The sequence below is a fragment of the Syngnathus leptorhynchus genome, chromosome 1, assembly GCF_054491065.1.
Source record: "Syngnathus leptorhynchus isolate UIUO chromosome 1, UIUO_Slep, whole genome shotgun sequence".
NCBI lineage: Eukaryota > Metazoa > Chordata > Actinopteri > Syngnathiformes > Syngnathidae > Syngnathus > Syngnathus leptorhynchus.
This window is the reverse complement of record NC_141195.1, coordinates 13,733,447-13,753,130: the sequence shown is the minus strand read 5'-3', so window position 1 is coordinate 13,753,130 and position 19,684 is coordinate 13,733,447. Positions and strand designations below refer to the sequence as shown.

General features: G+C 40.4%; 4 protein-coding genes across 14 annotated transcripts; 1 reads left to right on the top strand and 3 right to left on the bottom strand.

Annotated features, from left to right (window-relative positions):
• Positions 1-16: 16 nt before the first annotated feature.
• Positions 17-3,122, bottom strand: ppp1r3da (protein phosphatase 1, regulatory subunit 3Da). 2 transcript variants are annotated; one of them, XM_085914993.1, is made up of 3 exons: positions 2,977-3,103; positions 2,696-2,794; positions 17-1,363 (listed from the first exon to the last, which is right to left on the bottom strand). In XM_085914993.1, the coding sequence occupies exon 3, from the start codon at positions 1,333-1,335 to the stop codon at positions 406-408; it is 930 nt and encodes a 309-aa protein (XP_085771119.1). In that variant the 5' UTR covers positions 1,336-1,363; positions 2,696-2,794; positions 2,977-3,103; the 3' UTR covers positions 17-405. The 2 variants fall into 2 exon arrangements, with proteins under 2 accessions (XP_085771119.1, XP_085771128.1); XM_085915002.1 differs by lacking the exon at positions 2,696-2,794 and having other exon boundaries at positions 2,977-3,122.
• fam217ba (family with sequence similarity 217 member Ba) lies at positions 3,035-6,453 on the top strand. Of its 3 annotated transcripts, none has more exons than XM_085914982.1 (5): positions 3,036-3,264; positions 3,491-3,631; positions 3,706-3,805; positions 3,970-4,034; positions 4,145-6,453. In XM_085914982.1, the coding sequence occupies exons 2-5, from the start codon at positions 3,525-3,527 to the stop codon at positions 5,520-5,522; spliced, it is 1,650 nt and encodes a 549-aa protein (XP_085771108.1). In that variant the 5' UTR covers positions 3,036-3,264; positions 3,491-3,524; the 3' UTR covers positions 5,523-6,453. The 3 variants fall into 3 exon arrangements, with proteins under 3 accessions (XP_085771091.1, XP_085771108.1, XP_085771100.1); XM_085914974.1 differs by having other exon boundaries at positions 3,473-3,631; XM_085914965.1 differs by having other exon boundaries at positions 3,035-3,631.
• A 369-nt stretch (positions 6,454-6,822) lies between these two features.
• Positions 6,823-12,114, bottom strand: LOC147062029 (putative tubulin polyglutamylase TTLL9). 5 transcript variants are annotated; one of them, XM_085919265.1, is made up of 14 exons: positions 11,967-12,114; positions 10,110-10,159; positions 9,915-10,007; positions 9,733-9,844; positions 9,464-9,649; positions 9,273-9,341; positions 9,111-9,204; positions 8,992-9,032; positions 8,591-8,678; positions 8,261-8,319; positions 7,990-8,186; positions 7,608-7,721; positions 7,350-7,474; positions 6,823-7,270 (listed from the first exon to the last, which is right to left on the bottom strand). In XM_085919265.1, exons 1-14 carry the CDS (start codon positions 11,994-11,996, stop codon positions 7,227-7,229), a joined length of 1,302 nt encoding a protein of 433 aa, XP_085775391.1. In that variant the 5' UTR covers positions 11,997-12,114; the 3' UTR covers positions 6,823-7,226. The 5 variants fall into 5 exon arrangements, with proteins under 5 accessions (XP_085775391.1, XP_085775421.1, XP_085775401.1 ...); XM_085919295.1 differs by having other exon boundaries at positions 9,992-10,007; positions 11,967-12,012; XM_085919275.1 differs by lacking the exon at positions 11,967-12,114 and adding an exon at positions 11,226-11,425.
• Positions 11,521-17,744, bottom strand: LOC147062028 (putative tubulin polyglutamylase TTLL9). Of its 4 annotated transcripts, XM_085919316.1 has the most exons (13): positions 17,615-17,744; positions 16,779-16,871; positions 16,582-16,684; positions 16,310-16,495; positions 16,089-16,157; positions 15,911-16,004; positions 15,789-15,829; positions 14,192-14,279; positions 14,047-14,105; positions 13,762-13,958; positions 13,316-13,429; positions 12,675-12,799; positions 11,521-12,600 (listed from the first exon to the last, which is right to left on the bottom strand). In XM_085919316.1, coding segments are annotated over exons 1-13 (1,254 nt in total). In that variant the 5' UTR covers positions 17,617-17,744; the 3' UTR covers positions 11,521-12,517. The 4 variants fall into 4 exon arrangements, 3 of the variants coding, with proteins under 3 accessions (XP_085775442.1, XP_085775459.1, XP_085775450.1); XM_085919333.1 differs by lacking the exon at positions 16,779-16,871; XR_015066996.1 differs by lacking the exon at positions 11,521-12,600 and having other exon boundaries at positions 12,765-12,799; positions 13,760-13,958.
• Positions 17,745-19,684: the final 1,940 nt, after the last annotated feature.

The window sequence follows — 19,684 nt, the reverse complement described above, 5'->3', positions numbered from 1 at the left end:
TTTTGGAAGATTTGAGAAACCTTTTTTTTTTTTTTTTTTTTTACATAAAGTCTCATAAAGCGCGAAATACAGATGGAAAGAGTACTTTTGGTAAATAGATACATTGATATTTTGTGAACCTCATTTTCGATCTAAGTCCAAACATTGTGTTTTGCTTTGCAAATAAAACAATGGAGTATGCAAGGACACAAAGGTTAACCTGGAAGATGCAGATAAATATAGATGCATTTCCCATTAGAGTTGATTCCTCCCACAGAGTCATAAGTTAATCATTCAGAGTCTAGGTGTAAAATAATTTTAATTTTTATTTATTTATTTTATTTATTTACACAAAGTGAACAGTCAATATCACAAGGAGGTAATAATTTGCAATAAGTGTGCTTTTCATTTTTGGGGGAAGCATCTTTAAAAAAAGTGAACCATGCTATGCTCACATTCTTTGGGCACAGTGTGCTTGTAGTTATGGCAAACTAACTTGTAATTTTCTCCATTATTATTGTCCCAGTATTCGTCTCCACAAACCTCGTACTTTATGGCAAATTCTAACATTGCCCCAGGCTGCAGGAATGGAGGGACAGGCAAGTGGAAACGGAACGTATCGCAAGTGAGTTGACCTCCTCCTTCACAGATCTTAGTGCTAGTAGAGACCCACGAGGCCTTAGTTTCGGCACAGCTCTTCCACTCTGTAAATGAATAGCGAGCTGTTACGTCTTTTACAAAATCTAGATTGAGCACTTGTGCGATTCCGATGACACCAAATTCAAAACACAAGACTCTCTCGAGACACACTTTGTGCTTGTAGAGACGATGCAAAAACCCTGGATGATCGCTGGGCTGTTGGTCAAAAAGTGGTTTTAAGTAAGGCAAGGATATCTCCAAATGATTTCCATCGGCCAACTCTGCGGCCATCAGCAATCTAAAGCTGACGTGATGTGGTATGAATGGTTCGTCTCCAGATTTGAAAAACTTGATATCCGCCAGGTCAAGGCCCAGAGAGTCAATAAATCGTACACCAACATGTCTGCATTTCCTTCTCTTCTCTGTGGTAGGCGGCAGAGACTGTGAGCGTTGTCGGATGATGGATTTCGGTAAGGGTTCACACGAGAAAGAGTGGAAGTCTTGGGACTTGGTCCTTGGCGTTGACGCTCTAGGTGCTGGTGGGCGGATGGGAATCAGCCTCTTCTCTGCATCGTTTTTTACTTGCCTTAGCATCTCATTCAGATTGATGGCCATACAGGGCTTTGAAAAAACTTTACCAGCACTAGACAAATGTGTCTTCTGCACAGATGTTGTAGGCAGAATCTTCTCTTGTCCAATAAACCACCCTCTGTCCATGGTGTCAGAGAGCCTGTGTCCACCTCACCTGCAAATAATGTTGGGAGTCATTCACCTCAATTGTATGCATGTGTGCACCATATGCTTATTTGAAATAGTGTGTGATGGAACTGATTCAACAGACTAATAGAGGGAGGATTCGTAAATCTGACTGTCCGCTAATTTGAAGCACGGCGTCCTACGAACACACAATACAGAATAAAATTATTGTTTTGTACTTTTTTTCATGGCCGCAAAACACCAGTTCACCACAACTTTCTTGTAAATTATATATCTATTTAATTATTAATAATTATTTTAAAATTAATGTATACACACATCAGTAAAAGCAAAACTTGCATCTTTATTTTAATTAAAAAAGTATTTAAAATTTAAGTTACTTTTGGCTTTAACAATTTCAAGAGGCACTCCAAATGTTGACCATCATAGATTTTGTTTTACGATGTACATTATATGGCAACCACTGCTTAGGTGATGTATTCAATGAGATTACTGCATATGCATTTTCAATTTCTTGTCTAAGAGTCACCGATTTAGTCCGTTTCCTGCAATACACAACTTATTTCAATATAGGCCTAAATGCACGTAAAATACATATGTAGCAGTTGCAATGTCATTGGACACTGACCAGTTTAGGTCACTGCATAAGCATACATGTCTGGAAGCTAATGGCAATTACTTTGGTACCAAAGTTTATGTTTACTGATTATTTTGGCCAAGTGTAGATACCGTCTGCTCCTGCTGTGCGCGCTTTGGCCTCTTAACGGCAGTAGGGTGCCATACATGCATGGAGAACATACAATTTCAGTTTAACTCAAATTTGCTTTTGAGATTTATTAATATGAAATATTTTTTTTTTCTCAGATTAGGAACAATATATGATATCGAGAATTGTTATATTATTGTCTGTATGTGTTCCATCCCTGGTTTTATGTGAGCGGTATACATAACTCTATTAATTGCCCGTAATTGTGAAAGGCGACCAGTCCAGGACTAAGTCACTGTCAGAAAGAAACTCCGGTTCGAGCCCAGGCGTAGTTTTCAGACAGCTGGGAGGATCAGATTGGGAAAAAAAGATAAAGGATGAATGTATAGTTATTTCGGACGGTTTATTGTACACAACAGACGCCCGATTTTTTCCATTATGACGTATATACGACAACCAAAAATATAAAACAATAAAAATGCGCTGTCAGGGTCGAAATTTGATGGGGGGAAAGGCAGAGGTATGTTAAAACACAACTCAAAGGCAGAAAATAACGGATGGGCCTGCATTTGACGAGTACGTGCAAGGCTGCACGTAAGGTACCTTGAAGTTGTGCTTCAATAAATTCATTAAGACACATCAACTTTATCTCACCATAGAACAATCGGGGATCTGTCTTTCAGGCTGCAGCCTCGACCTGACTCTTCATTTCCGTGTGTTTCGGCGATACGACTTGATCTGTAACTTTAGCCCCTGGCCCCATAAACGTCAAACAAGAGGAAAAAATGCACCACTCCTGCTTCTTTCGATAACGATTTGTTATGGAGCGTGCAACATTTTAGGAAGCTGCGCATGAACTGGTGTTTTATGGGAGATTGAGTGATATTAAATTAAGTGATCCAGGTTTAAGACAAATACAGCATGTTTTCTCGTACCTGTCTTCTTCCGCTCCAGACATACGCTATCGCTGTTCGCTTTTTAACAGTGAAGCAGACGAACTAATTGACTTGACTGTTCTGATTAAAAAAACACGCCTGAAACCTTAAACTTCAAGTCCCACAATGCACCTATACAGTTTACGTCAGGACTGACAGAGAGCCAGTCATTGGCAGGTAAACAAAACTGTCACTGGCTGGGAAGGCGAGCCAAACAAAGCGAATAACCCCTATGGCCATGTTATTTCTTTTATAATGGCGATCGTGCAGACGCACAAAAGACAATACGTAAGTTGTGCTCCTATGGAATCGAAGCCGATATGTTGCCGAAGAGTAGAGGCTAAATGGGAAGATGGTACACGCTCGGCAGAGGCATGCATGCAAGCTATTCATACTGACGCATGATGCACTGCAGTACTTTTACTTTTTGCAGTACTGCTAACATCCTACAGCAAAATATCAAATCCAATAGACCTTTTATTCTCTTTCGCTCGAGTGTTTATTACCTTGGCAGACTCAAATGACCATCACCGCTGCAAAACTACAACATGGGGCCCATCATACAAGAGCGCGCAGCATCCACAACACTGAAACGCGTCGTTTCCAAAGAGAAGATCCGCGTCAAAAACACGGAAAATAGCGGACCAAATACAAGGTAGGACTTCGAATTAAACCTTATGTTGTATCGAGCGCTTATTAGGTAACTGTGACCCATCTTTGTTTTCACAGTTTAAAGAAAGGGAAGAAGATGAAGAAAGCAGTCAGCCAAGTGCAAAGTGGCCTGCCAGGACCAGGTCAAAACCAAAACGTCGTGGGAACAGTGCAGCAGGTGAATTCACGTCAAATATATGTTACATACACAAAACCTTTTTGTGCAAACTTGATTGTCATGGTATTCTGTTTTCATATCATGGATATGTTTGAAGGATCTAAATTTTGCTATTGCAAAATGTAGTCTATGAAGAGTTTTTGTTTTGTTTTGTTTTTTTACAGGGTTCACAGCCAAGAAGTTCCAAGTTTAAATCCGGCACCTCTCAGAATACAAGCAAACTCCCCAGGTATATTTTGAGGACACTTTGTATTAATACCCAAAGCTCTGTTTTGGGTAAACACAATTTCTGAATGCTCACAAGCTTTAGATTTCCATGTATGTTTGTCTTTCCCACAGCCCGGTAGAAGCACGAGATGCAAGACCTCAACTTGGCCAACATTCGAGTGTGCACAGAAATGAGGAAAGGAGAAGCCATCACCGGGCGTCACAATGCAATACTGAGCTACAACCGAATCACAGGGGGATGGGCAAAAATCGACGAGCACTCTCTCTTCCGCTTTCCCCTATATCGGGACTACGACACATGCCGGGGCATTCCCCAACCCCTTTACCAGAGGCCCTGCAGGACCCCTACAAGATTGACGACAGCGACAGTGCCAGTGACCTATCTGACTCGGAGAGGTTGCCTGTGCTGCCATCGCCTTGTACTCCTTGTACACCTCCTCATCTAAATCTGCGAGCTGAGGTAATTAATTCTAGTGATTTCCCACTGGACATCCCCGGACCACATGGGAATGGAAATGATGAAGATGAGGGGGGGACACCTACCCACTGTTACCCAGACTTTCTTCCGCCACCTTTCAACACCTGGAGCCTTAGACAGCTTGCAGTGTTTCTTCATACAGAGGGACGTGGGGCCCCCAGGCCTAAACCGGTTGGGCCTTTGGAGAGATTCCTGGAGAGATTGCTGCAGTTAGAGTGGCTCCAGATTCAAACCGTTCAAGCTGAGAGCAGCCGCCCACCTGGGAGACACACCAAGCCTCAGACCACATCTGGTCACTCACCTAGACCTCACACAGCTCCATCATCCCGACTTAACTCCCCAAAAGGGCTGCGGCACAACCAGCGAGCCTTCCCCTTTGTCATCAACCCGCCGTCACCTGCATCTGCTGCCACACAATCCCGCCTGCCAGTTTGCACCCATTGTCACATTCCCTACCCGTTGTGCAACGGGAGTTGTTCTGCATACGCCTACCAGCGCCACTCTCGTCTCAGCCCACTGCTGGAGCGTAGAACCCGACCAGGGGCGCCTGTGAAGAGGAACTGCAGTGAAACACAAGAAGTCACCAAAGAAGGTAGGAGCCAAGGAGCACAAGGCGGAGGTGGAGCCCAGTTCCCAGTGAGCCCCTCAGGAGGAATGAGTCATCTCAGGCACATGCATGCAGCAGGCAATGCTCGAAAACAAACCCAAGAAATGGGAACAAACTCAAATGCTAGAGGTCAGGTGAGGAAAAGTCGAGTTAGAACCAACTCTGAGACCGATGTTAAGAAGGAACCCGGTGTGGTTAAAGCAGCAGGCAGGGACAAACTTGCAGGAGGGCCAAGTAAGAAGGGGGCTATCACCTCAAATAAATTAGAAGACTGGCAGAGGACACCAGCAGAAGGTCAGGCATCTAAAACCACCATGAAAAGAGCTGCAAAAGCGCCACAGTCTCTTTCTAAAGCGCCTTCAAGTGGTGCAAAATCGAAAAATGTCCAAACTGCTACAAAATAAGATAGTAACAAAATAATAAGTCAGCCTATAGTGCTTTATTACTCAGTGGTCTCTTGGCACTAGAGCTTGAACCTATGCTTGCTTTCGATCTATTACTAACACCGTATGATGTTATGCCAGTGTCCAGATAACTTTCAAGAGTTACCATATGACAATATAATTATCCGAATTTCAAAGCACAACATTATATGGAACAGCAAATAACCAATAACGTTGCAGTATAAGCAGGAGGGCGATTGTGTCCTCAGAAAACTCATGCAATTTCAACCAAACTATAATGCAGTCATTTTCTTGTTATGCTACTAATGTCTAAAAGGCATGAAATTGGCAACTACTTGCCAGCTTTCAACGTAAATAATACATAGTGATGCTTACCAGCTATTGATATACGCACATTTTGTCTCTGAATAATGATCATTGCCATTGGTGATACAATTTTAATGTAATGTGTTTTCAGTATTTTATTTATTTATTTATTTATTTATTTATTTATTTATTCACTCACTTTGCTTTTGGGTGCCTCATTTTAAGACATGTCCTATGTGTTTATTGCATCCCTGTCTGAAAACTGAGCTTATTTATCAATTGCAGTGCACTGAAGCAAAGTGTGCTAGTTTTACATGTGCAAATAGTGTCACATTTTTGTTCAAAAGGGCTTCTTGTGTGTTAACACGTGGATGGTCGTCTTGGAAAATGAACTGTATTTTTTGTGGATGGTCGTCTTGGAAAATGAACTGTATTTTTTGCATAGAGGTCTTATGAAATTAACGGTAATGTTTGCTATGAATGTAAATGGATATTTTTCCAAATTTTATACACCATAGTTATATTTGTGTAATGTATTGTGTTGGAGTTGTATTCATCATTGTCATCATTATGTTTACATGTGTCATATACATCATGAAAAATATTTATTAAAAAAACACCTAAATATGTCTACTGTGCTATCTCACTCTTAACTCGTGGTTTAGTGGAATGTTATAAGACTACACATATGTATGCTAGGTTGAGACATGTCTTACAGTACATTGCACTATACTTGATAACACGTTTTATAATTGTCTGAATATTATACACACAAGGAGCAAACTGCAGCGCTCATGTTGACTTTCATTACGAAATACAAATTTGGACTTTAGTCAGCCTGAATTCGACCTAATACAGCTATACTAAGATTTCAATTACCAGACTAGAATTTTAGGCTTTAAAGGCTTGGTATATGCTGTGTTTTAAAAAAAAAAAAAAAAAAAGAGCTGTAGCAGAGTAATTGAGTGATAGACAACCAGGGGTCAGTATTTGCAACCTTTATGGAACCAAGGCACATGCAAGAAAAATCTGACACACCATCAAACAAACATGTCAGAAAACGTGTACAAAACTAAATTCATCATGATGTCTCAATTTATTCACACACATTTGGCTGAAATCTGGGTTTCTTGATTTGGAGAGGTTGAAGCACATGTGATGATCTCAAACCATTTTGGTAGCAATTGGATGATCATTTCCAGCGTACCAAATTATCCCGCACACTGAACTCTGCCACAGCACAGCAGATGCAAATCTCTTACTGTATGTTGACTACTACTGTCCAAGGAGGCACACATCACATGGTCACAAATGTTGCACGTGTAAAGCTACTTGCAGACATGGATGACACCCCGAGGCCTCATTCTGTCATACAAAGTTATTTAGTGAAACGGCATCTCAAACCTTCGGGACCTTCCGGTATTCCCAGTTATTTCCACATCCTGCAAAACAAACATGACTCAGGATTTAAAAACGTAACCAATAATGGCACATTATTAACACTGTCAGTGGTATAAATACCCAAGTATGTGTTGGCCTTTAAGTACGAACACTCATATATTTCTGGATTGACGTCCTCTCTAAAGACAGGCCCGTCATTCCACATGAGTTCATATCCACCCACCCTTGTCTCCTTCCCAGTCAACCTAAGGAGGTGTAGCACAGTTATTATCTGCAGTGTGACCACCATTACTCTACCCAGTCGTAACTTTTCAATGTGGTAGCTATTAGTGCAGGAAAAAAATTGAAAGCATTGCTTCTTATGTCATGGAAATGTACCTTGCTTCCATGTCAACAACAGTCACAGTGTCGTCCAGCAATCTGTATTTCATCTCAAAGTCCTCTTGACTACTGGCTGTAAGTGACGGAGAGGCATTTACTTCAATTAACCACCTGAAATAAGATGATCAATAGTCAAACAAAACAACTTAGAGCAGCATCATTTGTGGAGAACAGAAAATATGCGATCTTTTAGTCGAGATGCAACATAAAGATTTACAGAGAAGTGAGGCAGCTGGATCAATGCCGCTGGTCACATATCTTTGAATTGTACATTGTACAGAATGGCATTTGGTTTATTTCACTAAAAGAATTGGCTTTTTAGGGGAGTGGGGGGACATAATCACATAAGAAAACATGTGTTATATATTTGAACTCACACGGTTTGAGGTTCTTATCCAACATAATGTCATAGCCGTAGAGCTCAAAGCAGTGTTTGTCATTTATAATGATCTTCTGTACACTCTGGAGGCTCCTAATGAATATGTTATCCATTTCTTTGAACAGAGTTTCCACCACCTGTCTTCCGTGCTTTGCAGTCAGGTACCTACGTAGCTTCTGTATTTTCCATTTACAACCCTGTGTAAAGGCAGACAGGCATTGAGGAGAACAAAGCTGGCCTCTTCCTACTAAGATTGCAATGAATTTCTCACCTTCTCAGGATCATAGTCAGGTGCTGTTTTTTGAATAGACACATTAGTGAGATGAACATCTGTGCAGGAAGCACTAAGGAAAATGCAGGAACCTTTACCATTTTTATGGAAACTCGTAAATACGTAAAGGGAATAACCAGTACAATGACAATAAAACCTAAGTGTTCGTAAAAATACCAACACGCCTTCCTCCTCCTTTTCAGACCAGCAGTACATGTGTCACTATGAAATAGTAATTTGTATTGTAGAGTTTTTATTTATTTTTTCGTACTATATGTTAAGGTTCAATTTATTAAAAGAAATTCACCCAAATGCTGAAAAAAAGGATACACTTGTCATCAATGCTATGAAGGGAAAAGCGTGTGCTTGAGAGGCGAGCAAAGCCTTCTCGATATAGCCATGCCTTCAAGGGAAAATACTGAGCAACAATATCACAAAGTAAATATACAAGAAAAAACAAAATGAGTCAAAAATAAGTCAAAAAAGAAATCTATTATTTTAAGAATTCCAACATGTTCTAAATATAGAGTAGATTCAAATGCTGTATCCACTCTCTTCTATCTACTCTCTTCACATTAAAATGTCAAATTTAAAAAGATTTTTGAGCTAATACGTGCTTTTAAAGTCAAAGTCAAAGTCAAAGTCAGCTTTATTGTCAATTTCTTCACGTTAAGACACACAAAGAGATCAAAATTACCTCTCCCTTTTATCATTAATCCCTTTTTACATACCGATGTGACCATCACATAGACCCGCAGATCAAACTTCCGGCCTGTGGAGAAGCAATGAATCAGTAAATGTGTTCCCCTATTTTTTCAGATGAAAGTGCAGTTTTGAGTCCATTATTTACCACCGAGCAGGTACGGGTTCTCAATGTAACGCTGCACCACATAGCTTTCCACTTGAATCACTTCTTTTTGCTCCTCCGAGCGAATGCTATCGTGCTGGAATGTAGTGTTATCAGTCAGATCACAATAGCTTTCTTATGCATTGTCCCGTAAGCATCACACACCTTCCTCCAATCCATGATGTCTTTCAGTTTTTTAAAAAGGAAGATACCGGCCCCTTGAGATTTTGCTGCCTATAAAAATATGAAATTCTCTTCAGTGAGGTCATTCACATTATATCGTACGCTAAACAAAAGGGTCTCGCATTCCATCGTACGCTAAACAAAACAGTCATCTGTGATGAATTTGAGCTCACTGGTTTCATGATCCAGGTGCTGCCAGGGTTTCTTTTGAACTCTTCGACAAAGAGATGATACTCATTAGGCAGTGCGAAGGTGCAGGGGAAGAAATCACATTTGGAGCCCTCGATGCAGCTGGCCTCCCTTTCAAGTTGCTTCTTGAACCTTTTCAAATTTTTCAGCATGAAGTCTTTACGAGTCAACTGAAACATAAAATAGATAAATATAATAATTACTGAAAGCTGGGGATGTAAGTGTAAGAACAACCTGAATCATGTGCCGTCACCTCATAATTGTTGGGAAAGTGGTTTACTCGTACGTGTTCCTCCATGAATGAATGATCAAAATTCTCTCTCAGCCAGCCCACATCGCACCAATGGAAGTCCCATTCTTCATCACTGTCAGAAAAAGAACACACTCACAACAAAATCCAATACCTTGATGATATTGCAACAGAAAACTTCTAACTCTTTGACTTCAATCCATCCTGGTCTTTGTCTCAAGACATCCTGTATGGTGCCAAGTGGGCCACATTTGTAACGCACAGCATTTCTTGCCTCCCTGGGGAGACAATTGTCACCATGTTGAGATGTGTGTCAATCCTTTGAAATAATGACAGTAATGGTAATAATAATAATAGTAATAATTAAATGCATGACCCACCGCTTCTCAGTGGGCTTGCTACAGTCCTTGGATGATTTGAATCCAGCTGCCTGCGGGCGAGGAAGAAAAATATATAGACTAACAAAAGGTTAAAATAAACAAGTAAATATGTAAATACAATTTACTGCATTTTGGAAGAAGTGTCTTCCCAAATTAGATGGATAAATAGGCAACAGTAATCTCCCATTGGAAGAAGTGTCTTACCAAGTTTAATAGGAACATAAACATCAAAGTCACCTCATAATCTCCCAGGACAGTGAATCACAAAATGTGGTATGATGAAAAAAAAATACGGAAATGATTTTTAATGGCTTATTATTATTATCATTTTAATTCAGCTCAGTTCAGCTGTAACTGTAAAATAGATTTTTTGGACCTGTGTTTTCTGTTTTTTTTACATATAAATTACATTTGACCTTTATGTAGAATGCCTTTTAATTGCATCAGAAGTCCAACTTATTTATTTTTATTTAGGGGCGGTGGTGTTCAGCAAACAATGCATACATATTGATTTACTGGTTTGATCCATAATATGGGCAAACAATATCATACTGTTCCAAAGTATAATCAAATGACTTGCAGTATTGTGATCACACGCAACTATAATCAATCTGATTTCACGGAGGACAACAAAAACACGATATTTTCTGTTGAGAACCTGAAATTCTTACATAAAGAAAGTATCTAAACCCCTAGCCAATCATGCAAAATAATTATCGTTAATTTGCTAATCTAGTACTATTTTTGGAACAAGAGCGAAGTGACGCAAAAATACTAACTAAACTCTAAGTCTTAAACATCTGTCCTCTGGTTATACAAACATAGCGCATAGAAATTTGAATTTCTTCTGTGAGTTGCTGATGTGTACAATTCCAACTAGTTTAAGCACAATATACAGCATGGGACAAGAGACTCATTCATACTAAGCGAATCTTTCAATCACTACAGTGCTAGTTATTTTAAGGGCGTTAAATAGGTGCATATGAGGTCTATAGTTTCTACCAACTCACAATGGAGAGCGTGATCTTGTCTAATTGTTAGTGGAGATCGTTAATCCAACTTTATTTGTAAGCGTTAGTACCACAGCATCATCATCGACATCAGATTCCGGTTTACCTTAATCTTTGACAGCAACATTAGGCGTTCACAAGACGGAAAATGGACGGGAATCTATTCAGGTTATTCACACGCTTGATTGCTGTTGTCATGGTAACTACACAAACTGTGTAGGACCCGTCAACTTCCTGTGCAAGATCGTCCCACGTTATTAATTTTAGTGAGCGTGTTACGTAAAGGATTTGAGAAGCAACACACTAAATTGTCCTTCTAATACAACAAATTCACAGTTGTGCAATGCTCATTAAAAAAAAAACGACTCACGAGAAAATTAGGTGATAAAATATTTATTCACCATGCGACAAAAACGTAATGTGGCAACCTCAGCACAAACCTCTGAAACCAAGCGTTTTTTATTACGCTGTAAAATAGAAGAGGTATGACGTCAACATGCAGGGGTAAGAACCAGGAAAATGTGGATCATTTTATCCCTTAATTAACAAAATAACTATGTAAAAACTGCATTTTTATGTTTACTTCGGTATTTTGTCTGATCATTATTTGATGTTGTTAACTTGAAAACTGGAAAACTAAAAAATTTAAATAACTGTAAAATGGGAAATTGCCAAACACAAGGCATAGCAGTAAAGAAAATGGAGCGATGGGTAATACTGTATAATTATAATTCCCTGGGGTTAAATTATAAAATTTCTAGACGTCGTAATGGTCACAATAAATGTCATTACTATTCAGACCGTGCATTGCTTTATTATTCAAGCTTAGCCTCAGAGGCTTTCCAACCTGCGATGTATCCTCCATTGCTTGCGTCATCACCGCTCTCTCTTCCTAGCTCACCAAAAGTGTCATTTCCATTTTCTTGTGCAGCGGAAGCTGCTCTGCCTACGCCTAGAGGCGCCACTCACGAGTCACGACTCTTTCACAGCACAAGTACTTGACCCCAGCCACTTGGACCAGCAAAACCAAGTAGCAAGAGTCTTCTATGCAAAGCACAATAAGGCAAAATGTTATTTACTTAATTAAGCACATGCATCAAATAAACAGCCCATTTTCGATATCATGGATTAATATGACAAAATGAAATACTGCCAATTTAAATGTACACAGATGAGTTTTGTCTTGGAAAATCACCATCAGAATGCAAAGCAAAACAATCGATAACCAGTAGAAGTATAATCTGGAAAGAATGACCAAATGAGAAACAACAGACGAAACAGACGAAAGGAATCTCATAGAGTTGAGGTCCAGTTAGAAAAAAAGAGTTGAAGCCAACTCTTGAGACTGATCTTACAAGTTAGGTCAAGAAGAAAGTTATTTAGTGGCAGTGTGGCAAATCAAACTGACAACTTCATTCTCTTCTGGCCAGGAAATGTTTTCAGAAGAGAATTGAGTTGGTGTTCCCTGTCGTTTGCACACCCTGAAAAAAGATGTAAATAAAGTCATCATCATCTTCACATTCAGCTTGTTGACTCCAAACAATTGCTCTCTTACCCAAGTATGTGTTGGCTTTTAAACATGAACAGCCAAATATTTCCGGGTCAACGTCCTCGCGATAGACAGGCCCATCATTCCAGACGAGATCATAACCACCCACTCGCTTCTCCTTGCCAGTCAACCTGAGGAGGAAAAGCACCCATAATGTCTGCATCAAAGACATGATGACCTCACATTCATTCATTCATTCATTCATTCATTCATTCATTCAAATGAATGAAACATCATTAACTGTATGGATAAAGGTATTGTGACCTCCAGTGTTGGTTGGTTATACTGGAACTGTACAGTATTTTTCTTTTTCTGCTGAATAAGTTTCTCTTTTGACCACTGAAAGATTTTATAGGAGTGGATATTTGGTTTCTGATGTTTGATGTTAGGGCCTGGCTTGCAAAATCTGGTTAGGTTCAGTTCATCCAAAAGGTCTTTGAGGGTGTTGATGTAGGGGCCCTGAAGGTATTCCTTAGCAAACTCTGAATTAGATTTTTCTTTCAATTTCACACACTTGACAAAAAATTGAGCCAAAATGTCACGGTAAGAAGCAAGACATTCCAGAGTTTAACCCAACAGCCACTTTTTTTCATAGTTTCACGTATTGAATAAATCGCAACAAAAGCCATTGGGAGACAGTGATTTACCTTCCCTCCATATCCACAATAGTCACAGTGTCTTCCAACAGGCTATACTTCATGTCGTAATCCTCTTGGCTACTTGGCGCAAGTGATGGAGAGGCATTTACTTCAATTAGCCACCTGGAAAAAAGATACAAGATGGCATCACTGGGCATTAGGTCATCCTTTCAATTTGGGCCCTTAGGTAGAAATCCAAAGAATGTTTTTTTAAGATTTGTGTGAGCGTTGCTATTAATACAGCAGGAACATTGCCGATACCTGTCTTGCCAAGTACATTGAATAGACATGACACATTATATCTCTTCGGCCAAAGCTTTTACAACAGTTTTACTATCCAGGTCGGCAAGTTTAATCCACAATACGAGAGTATGTTTCCTCCATGTTTGTGCATGTATACATGTGTGCCTCTGTGCAGCACTCACATCGATTTTTTTATTTATTTAAACTCACACGGTTTGAGGTTCTTATCCAACATAATGTCATAGCCGTAGAGTTCAAAGCAGTGTTTGTCATTTATAATGATCTTCTGCACACTTTGGAGGCTGCTGATGAAGATGTTATCCATTTCTTTGAACAGATTTTCCACCACCTGTCTTCCGTGCTTTGCAGTCAGGTATCTACGCAGCTTCTGTATCTTCCATTTACAACCCTATGTAGAGGCGAACACATACTATTAAGTTGGCATGAAGTCAAAAGGTTGGCACACGTAACAGTGACGTGAATGTGAAAGGACTCACTTTTTCCGGATCGTAGTCAGGTGCTGTCTTTTGAACAGCCACATTAGTGAGATGCACATCTGTGTAGGAAGCAATCAGGAAAATGTACAGGAAATAAGCAGTAATGTATATGGAAAGTAAAATCATATCTGTCCAAAAAGGATACACTTGTCATAAATACTACTAAGGGAAAAGCGTGTGCTTGAAAGGCGAGCAAATCCTTCACGATATAGCCATGCCTTCAAAGGAAAATACTAAGCAGCAATATGCCAGACACTGTTAGATATAGTGTACATGTTAAGGCACCACATTATAATTCATCATTAAGGGTGATTTGTGTGTGGCCGGGCGGGCCTCTTTTGGCTAGAAATGACACAGTAAAATAGTTTAAAAACCAGAATTGCTATTAACACAAAAACTATAGTTGCTTAGAATGCTCTAGTTCAGTAGCTCTCCAAACTATTTTATTCTGTCACTGGCTGCACCAGACCTAAATATTCAAGAAACATCTCCAGAATACACTGAGACTCATCATCAGAGTTGTGTCCTTGGACGGTCACAATATACACGCTCATCTAGGCGACCAGGCCAAGGATGATCAGGCGCTCACTTGCATCCAAGCAGCTCGCAACGGAACAGACCTTTTTCTACCAAAGCCACCTTGTGTATTTTTCTATGACTTTGCTCGCAGATTGTATGGAGTGCTTCTTGCCCAGTCGATAGTGAGCACCCTGCAAATCTTTTGCAACAAACTTCTCTATGTACTCATTTCATGTTTTCCAGCCTGTCCCTGCATCCTTCCACAAGTTTCTGATACTTGGCATGTTCCCTACAATTGTCTTTCCCAACGCGTTCTTTCCAGGGCACTATCAGTTCCAGCATGATAAAATGTTTAGATGCCTCTGAGGTGATGATCGTGTTGAGACAGAGTAGCAGTGTGCTGTGGTAATAACAGATGCTTTACAGAGTCAGCCCACAACTGCTAATCAGGGGGCTATGTGGAAAAAGTTCTGTTGCTGGAGTTGCCTTAGGTTAGACTTTCTTTCCAACTTTGAAGGTTATAGCTTTCTTTGGTGGTGTGGTGTGCTGGAGCCTATTGATAGCTGCTGCCTTGTGTTCAAATTAGCCTCTGCCAGAGCAGGCATCAGCGTGCCTAGTTCTTTTCCAAGGGGTTGTAGACATCCTGCACCAGGAAGCAGACGCAACAAGATGTTAGACCGGGCCGCCTGTGCTACATTATACCCTAGCACCGTGGTCCTTGCTCCCTGCTGCCGGAGCCCCACTAACCTGCTCACTAGCTTTTTTTCCACACCTCATACTTCTTGGAAAAAAATGGTGTCTCTCCTTTGTCAGGGCACTTGAATTGACCCTTGGAAGAAGCCTAAACCTACTCTGCCAGTTGTCACTGTGCCCTCTCCTCAGCCTTCCTCGCTCACCATTTCCATTCTTTTCTAACCTCAATGCCAGGTGGTGACTTTTAACCATTCTTCAAGTCCCTGTACTGGGTCTTCATACTTTCACAGTTGAGGGCTTTTTACAGACCCTGTAAGCTCCACCGACGCATGCCAACATCCTGTGATGCACATTAAATACTATTTTTGGGGACGAACGTCTTCCACAACTTCTTGTCTTTTGCTATTATACTGTGCAATTTCCAGCCACAAGTTACCCATTCTGGTTTAAAATTTGTGACCAATTTGAATTATCCGTGTACATTTCAATTCTAAATCATGAATGTTGGCTTCACAAATGTTTTTACATACTGACGTAACCATCACATAGACCCGCAGATCAAACTTCCTCCCTGCAAAGAGTCAGTGAATCGGTAAATCTATATTGCATTACTTTTACTTTGAAAGCTTCGATCTTTGAGTCAGTGAATTACCGCTAAGTAGATAGGGGTTCTCAATGTAGCGTTGCGCCACATAGCTTTCCACTTGAGTGGCATCTTTCTGCTCCTCCGAGCGGTTGCCATCATGCTGAGAGACAATGTAATCAGACAAATTATATTTCTGTGTTGGTACTGTTCATTCATCCATTTGTTATCATTCAAAATCACACACCTTCCTCCATTCCATGATGTCTTTTAGTTTTTTAAAAAGAAAGATGCCTGCCCCTTGAGATTTGGCTGCCTGTGAAAATATTGCACTCAATGGAGTGTTACTTTACATGGTGATGTCATGCACATTCTATTGTTTGCCAGATACAGTAGAGTCATCCTTGCATTTCTTTTTTTTCTAAGCCATATTATTTTGCACTTGATCTGTGATCAATTTGAGCTTACCGGCTTCATGATCCAGGTGCTGCCGGGGTTTCTTTTGAACTCTTCGACAAAGAGATGATATTCATTAGGCAGTGCAAAGGTGCAGGGGAAGAAATCACATTTGGAGCCCTCCACGCAGTTGGCATCTCTTTCAAGATTCTTTTTGAACCTTTTCAGATTTTTCAGCATGAAGTCCTTGCGTGTCAGCTGAATGAAGAAGCATAAAACTGTCTTGTTATTATTGAAAGCATTGAATTCAAGACATAAAGCTAATGATACACATGATCCCTCACCTCGTAATGGTTACGGAAATGGTTGACTCTTACATGTTCCTCCATGTACAAATTCTCCTTGAGCCAGCCCACGCCACACCAGTGAAAGTCCCATTCACTATCACTATACGGGGGGAAAAATAACAAAAAACCAATAGCTGTGACAACAAATATGGCACAGAAGCTGATTTGTCATAATGACAATCTAAACTACTCACTCTTTCACTTCAACCCAACCTGGCCTTTGCCTCAAGACATCCTGTATGGGGCCAGGCTGACTACATTTGTATCGCACAACATATCTTCCGTCCCTGTGATAAAAATGTAACAATGTTTATGTGCCAAGTGACATATGCAGTAGCTTTAACTTTTATAAGTCGCTCCTTATGATATGATGGTACATGTCGTAAAAAGAATAACATGTCATTGCTATACTGACTGGAAGCAACGTTTTAATAAAACATGACTGATCATTTCCGCATCGTTTGTCTGGCAATTCTTGTACAAACTATGTCAGTGAAATTGCAAAAATGATTTGTGCACAACACGTGAGTTGTTCAGACTCGTCCTCTGGAGTGAGGTGGCACTTTGTATGTTAAAATCATTGTTAAGTTATCCTTCTGACGGTAAAGCAAACATTCCTACTCAACAAATTATACTTCATTCAATAACAACTCCCACACCTTTGCTATCTTTACGACTTGCTCCCAACTGTTAGGCAACCAAGATTAATTTGTCTCATTTGCACATAATTTAACACTAGATGTATGCCCTGGACTGGCTGATAGACAGCCCTCGCAATCGCATTTACATTCAGACATATGGACAATAAAAGAGTCTCCAATTAAATTAACATGCATGTTCCAGCGATTTGGAAAAATACATAAATACCCGAAGAACGGGGAGAACAAAATCCACACAGTTTCAAACCACAAAGCTTAGAATTAGAATTAGAAAAATAGAATTCTACGCTTTTCAAGATACATTTAAATGGCCCGTGGCGAGCCATTATAAAACCAAGCAACAAAACAGCAATCACGTGATAGTTGCGTACATTACAAAGTGGGGGTGTCGCCGTTTCTCAACTCGACAAAACTTGTGAAAATGTGGTTGTGAGGAAAGGTGTCATGTAAGTAAGTTGTCCTATGTTTGAAGACCCCAGTGCTTAAATAATGTAGCAACTGTCATGGCCAACAAAACAATCAACACGTTCAAAACAAGCGCTTGTCATCACTCTATGACGTCAGAAGCGCTTGAAAAACTCACGCGCAAGTGTCATGTCAAGCTTTGTTTTGCAAAGAATGTCCGCACGCACACACAATTACTACAGTAGATAAGTATATAAATAATATCAATCTACACTCACCAGCCCCAACATCAAGTGCAAAGTATACAAATGATATTTTAGAATATTAAATAAAATACTGAAGGGGCATAACAACCTACGGATTTCTGACGGGTAGCACTAGCCACACCATTTATTACGGATACTAAATGTATTTATTAGAATCTAAAATACGTACTGGTATACAGTGGAGCCTCAGTTTTCGAACGTCCCGGTTCTCGAACAAATCGGTATTCGAACAAAAAAAACGAGATTTTCGGATGTCGGCAAAATTCGGTTGTCGAACCTTGCGAGATGAGCCGAGAGGACCCGCATGCCAACTGACTCCGTTCATTATTACATTCTCGTTACTCTGAGGATTGCATCAACTCTAATCATGCCTCCAAAAGAAGCAAGTGGGAGCAGTAGAGCCATCCTAAACCATAAAGACGCTCCTAAAGCATTGTGACGGTGACTGCCCGGCCGGCGCGCTGCGGGCCATTGCGCGATCGGACCAAATTAAGATCCCTGCGCACTGAAGTCCACTTAAATTTTGGAAAGTCCATTAGGACTTTAAAAATATTTTCTAAATTTGTCACAATAATGCGACCAGCGCGGTGCACTTGCGCGCTCGGCGGCGCGCTACGGTTGCGCGTTCGGCGGTGCACTGCAGTTGCGCGATCGGACAAAATGAAGCTCCCTGCGCACTGAGGTCCACTTAAATTTTGGAAAGTACATCAGGACTTTCCAAATATTCTTTAAATTTCAGCGGCCGCTCTGTCACAATGATGCGACCAGCGCGGTGCAGTTGCGCGGTTGGCGACGCACTACGGTTGCGCGTTCGTCGGTGCGCTGAGGTTGTGCAATCAGACAAAAATGCGCAAATGAAAAGATGTTTAAAAAAGGCGGTTTTTTTTTCTGCTTGGAAGGGATTTTTTCCCCATTATTTGTAATTTGTTCTCAAACAGCCTTCTGGAACGGATTGTGGTCGAAAACCGAGGCTCCACTGTAGTTTGCATTTGCAAAGATGTACTTTTTGTCTATTTACCTACAGGACAGAGCAACTGTGAACCGAGCCTTTGCTCAACTCCCAACATCAGTTACTCCTTAACCTCATAAATCTTGTGGATTTTTGTTCTTGTGGATGAAAAGAAACAAACTCCACATACACTCCAAATCCTTTCTGGAATTCTTTCCAGGTTACAGCTGCAAAGGTGAGGCTAAGGCCATATATTTTCTTCCATTTTCTCTTTTCTCGCTGGTGTTAAACTGGAAATTCCAATGAGACAGACGATGCTTGGACAATGAAGTCCAAAGGCCTGGCCCACCTAGTGAATATGTGTGGATAACTGCAGCAAACATTGTTTTGTAAGCCAAGTGTGAGTGCTGGCAACTTAAGAGCAGACAATGTCCCAAACATCTAAAGAGCATTTTATTTTGTCTCCATTAAGTACTGAATTGACTCAAAATTGATATTATACTAAGTCATTGTACTTAGCCCACATTTTATCAAGCTATTACATTAGATGCCAAATAGATAAAAACCACAGTGCTTTGCTGCACTTCCAAAAGGGCTCTCAAGCGTGTTTTTGCTGGAAGAGCGGGAGATCATCCACTGTGATGGACAACAAGCCTCTTTGATAGCAGTACTCAAATCCATCTTTCAACCCCACTTGAGCTCTTTGATGACTCCTTGTATTGAAAGAAAATGAGTACTTGCCTTTATGAAACAGACCTTTGTATTCCTTCCACATTGTTTATGTTCAGTATGTGCACGATTTGGGTCTGGAACAGTCAGAG

What these genes read in the sequence shown, in the direction of transcription:
- LOC147062029 (XM_085919265.1), bottom strand. Translation starts at nt 11,996, where the DNA reads ATGACGCAAGCAATGGAGGATACATCGCAG. An exon ending in AGCAAGCCCACTGAGAAGCG is followed by an intron (nt 10,008 to 10,109) that starts GTGGGTCATGCA and finishes TTGTCTCCCCAG; the next exon opens with GGAGGCAAGAAATGCTGTGC. An exon ending in TCTATGTGATGGTCACATCG is followed by an intron (nt 8,679 to 8,991) that starts GTATGTAAAAAG and finishes ATTGTTGCTCAG; the next exon opens with TATTTTCCCTTGAAGGCATG.
- ppp1r3da (XM_085915002.1), bottom strand. Translation starts at nt 1,335, where the DNA reads ATGGACAGAGGGTGGTTTATTGGACAAGAGAAGATTCTGCCTACAACA.
- fam217ba (XM_085914965.1), top strand. Translation starts at nt 3,525, where the DNA reads ATGGGGCCCATCATACAAGAGCGCGCAGCATCCACAACACTGAAACGC. An exon ending in AATAGCGGACCAAATACAAG is followed by an intron (nt 3,632 to 3,705) that starts GTAGGACTTCGA and finishes TTGTTTTCACAG; the next exon opens with TTTAAAGAAAGGGAAGAAGA. An exon ending in AATACAAGCAAACTCCCCAG is followed by an intron (nt 4,035 to 4,144) that starts GTATATTTTGAG and finishes TCTTTCCCACAG; the next exon opens with CCCGGTAGAAGCACGAGATG.
- LOC147062028 (XM_085919316.1), bottom strand. An exon ending in ACATCATGGAATGGAGGAAG is followed by an intron (nt 16,005 to 16,088) that starts GTGTGTGATTTT and finishes ATTGTCTCTCAG; the next exon opens with CATGATGGCAACCGCTCGGA. An exon ending in CTGACTACGATCCGGAAAAA is followed by an intron (nt 13,959 to 14,046) that starts GTGAGTCCTTTC and finishes GCCTCTACATAG; the next exon opens with GGTTGTAAATGGAAGATACA.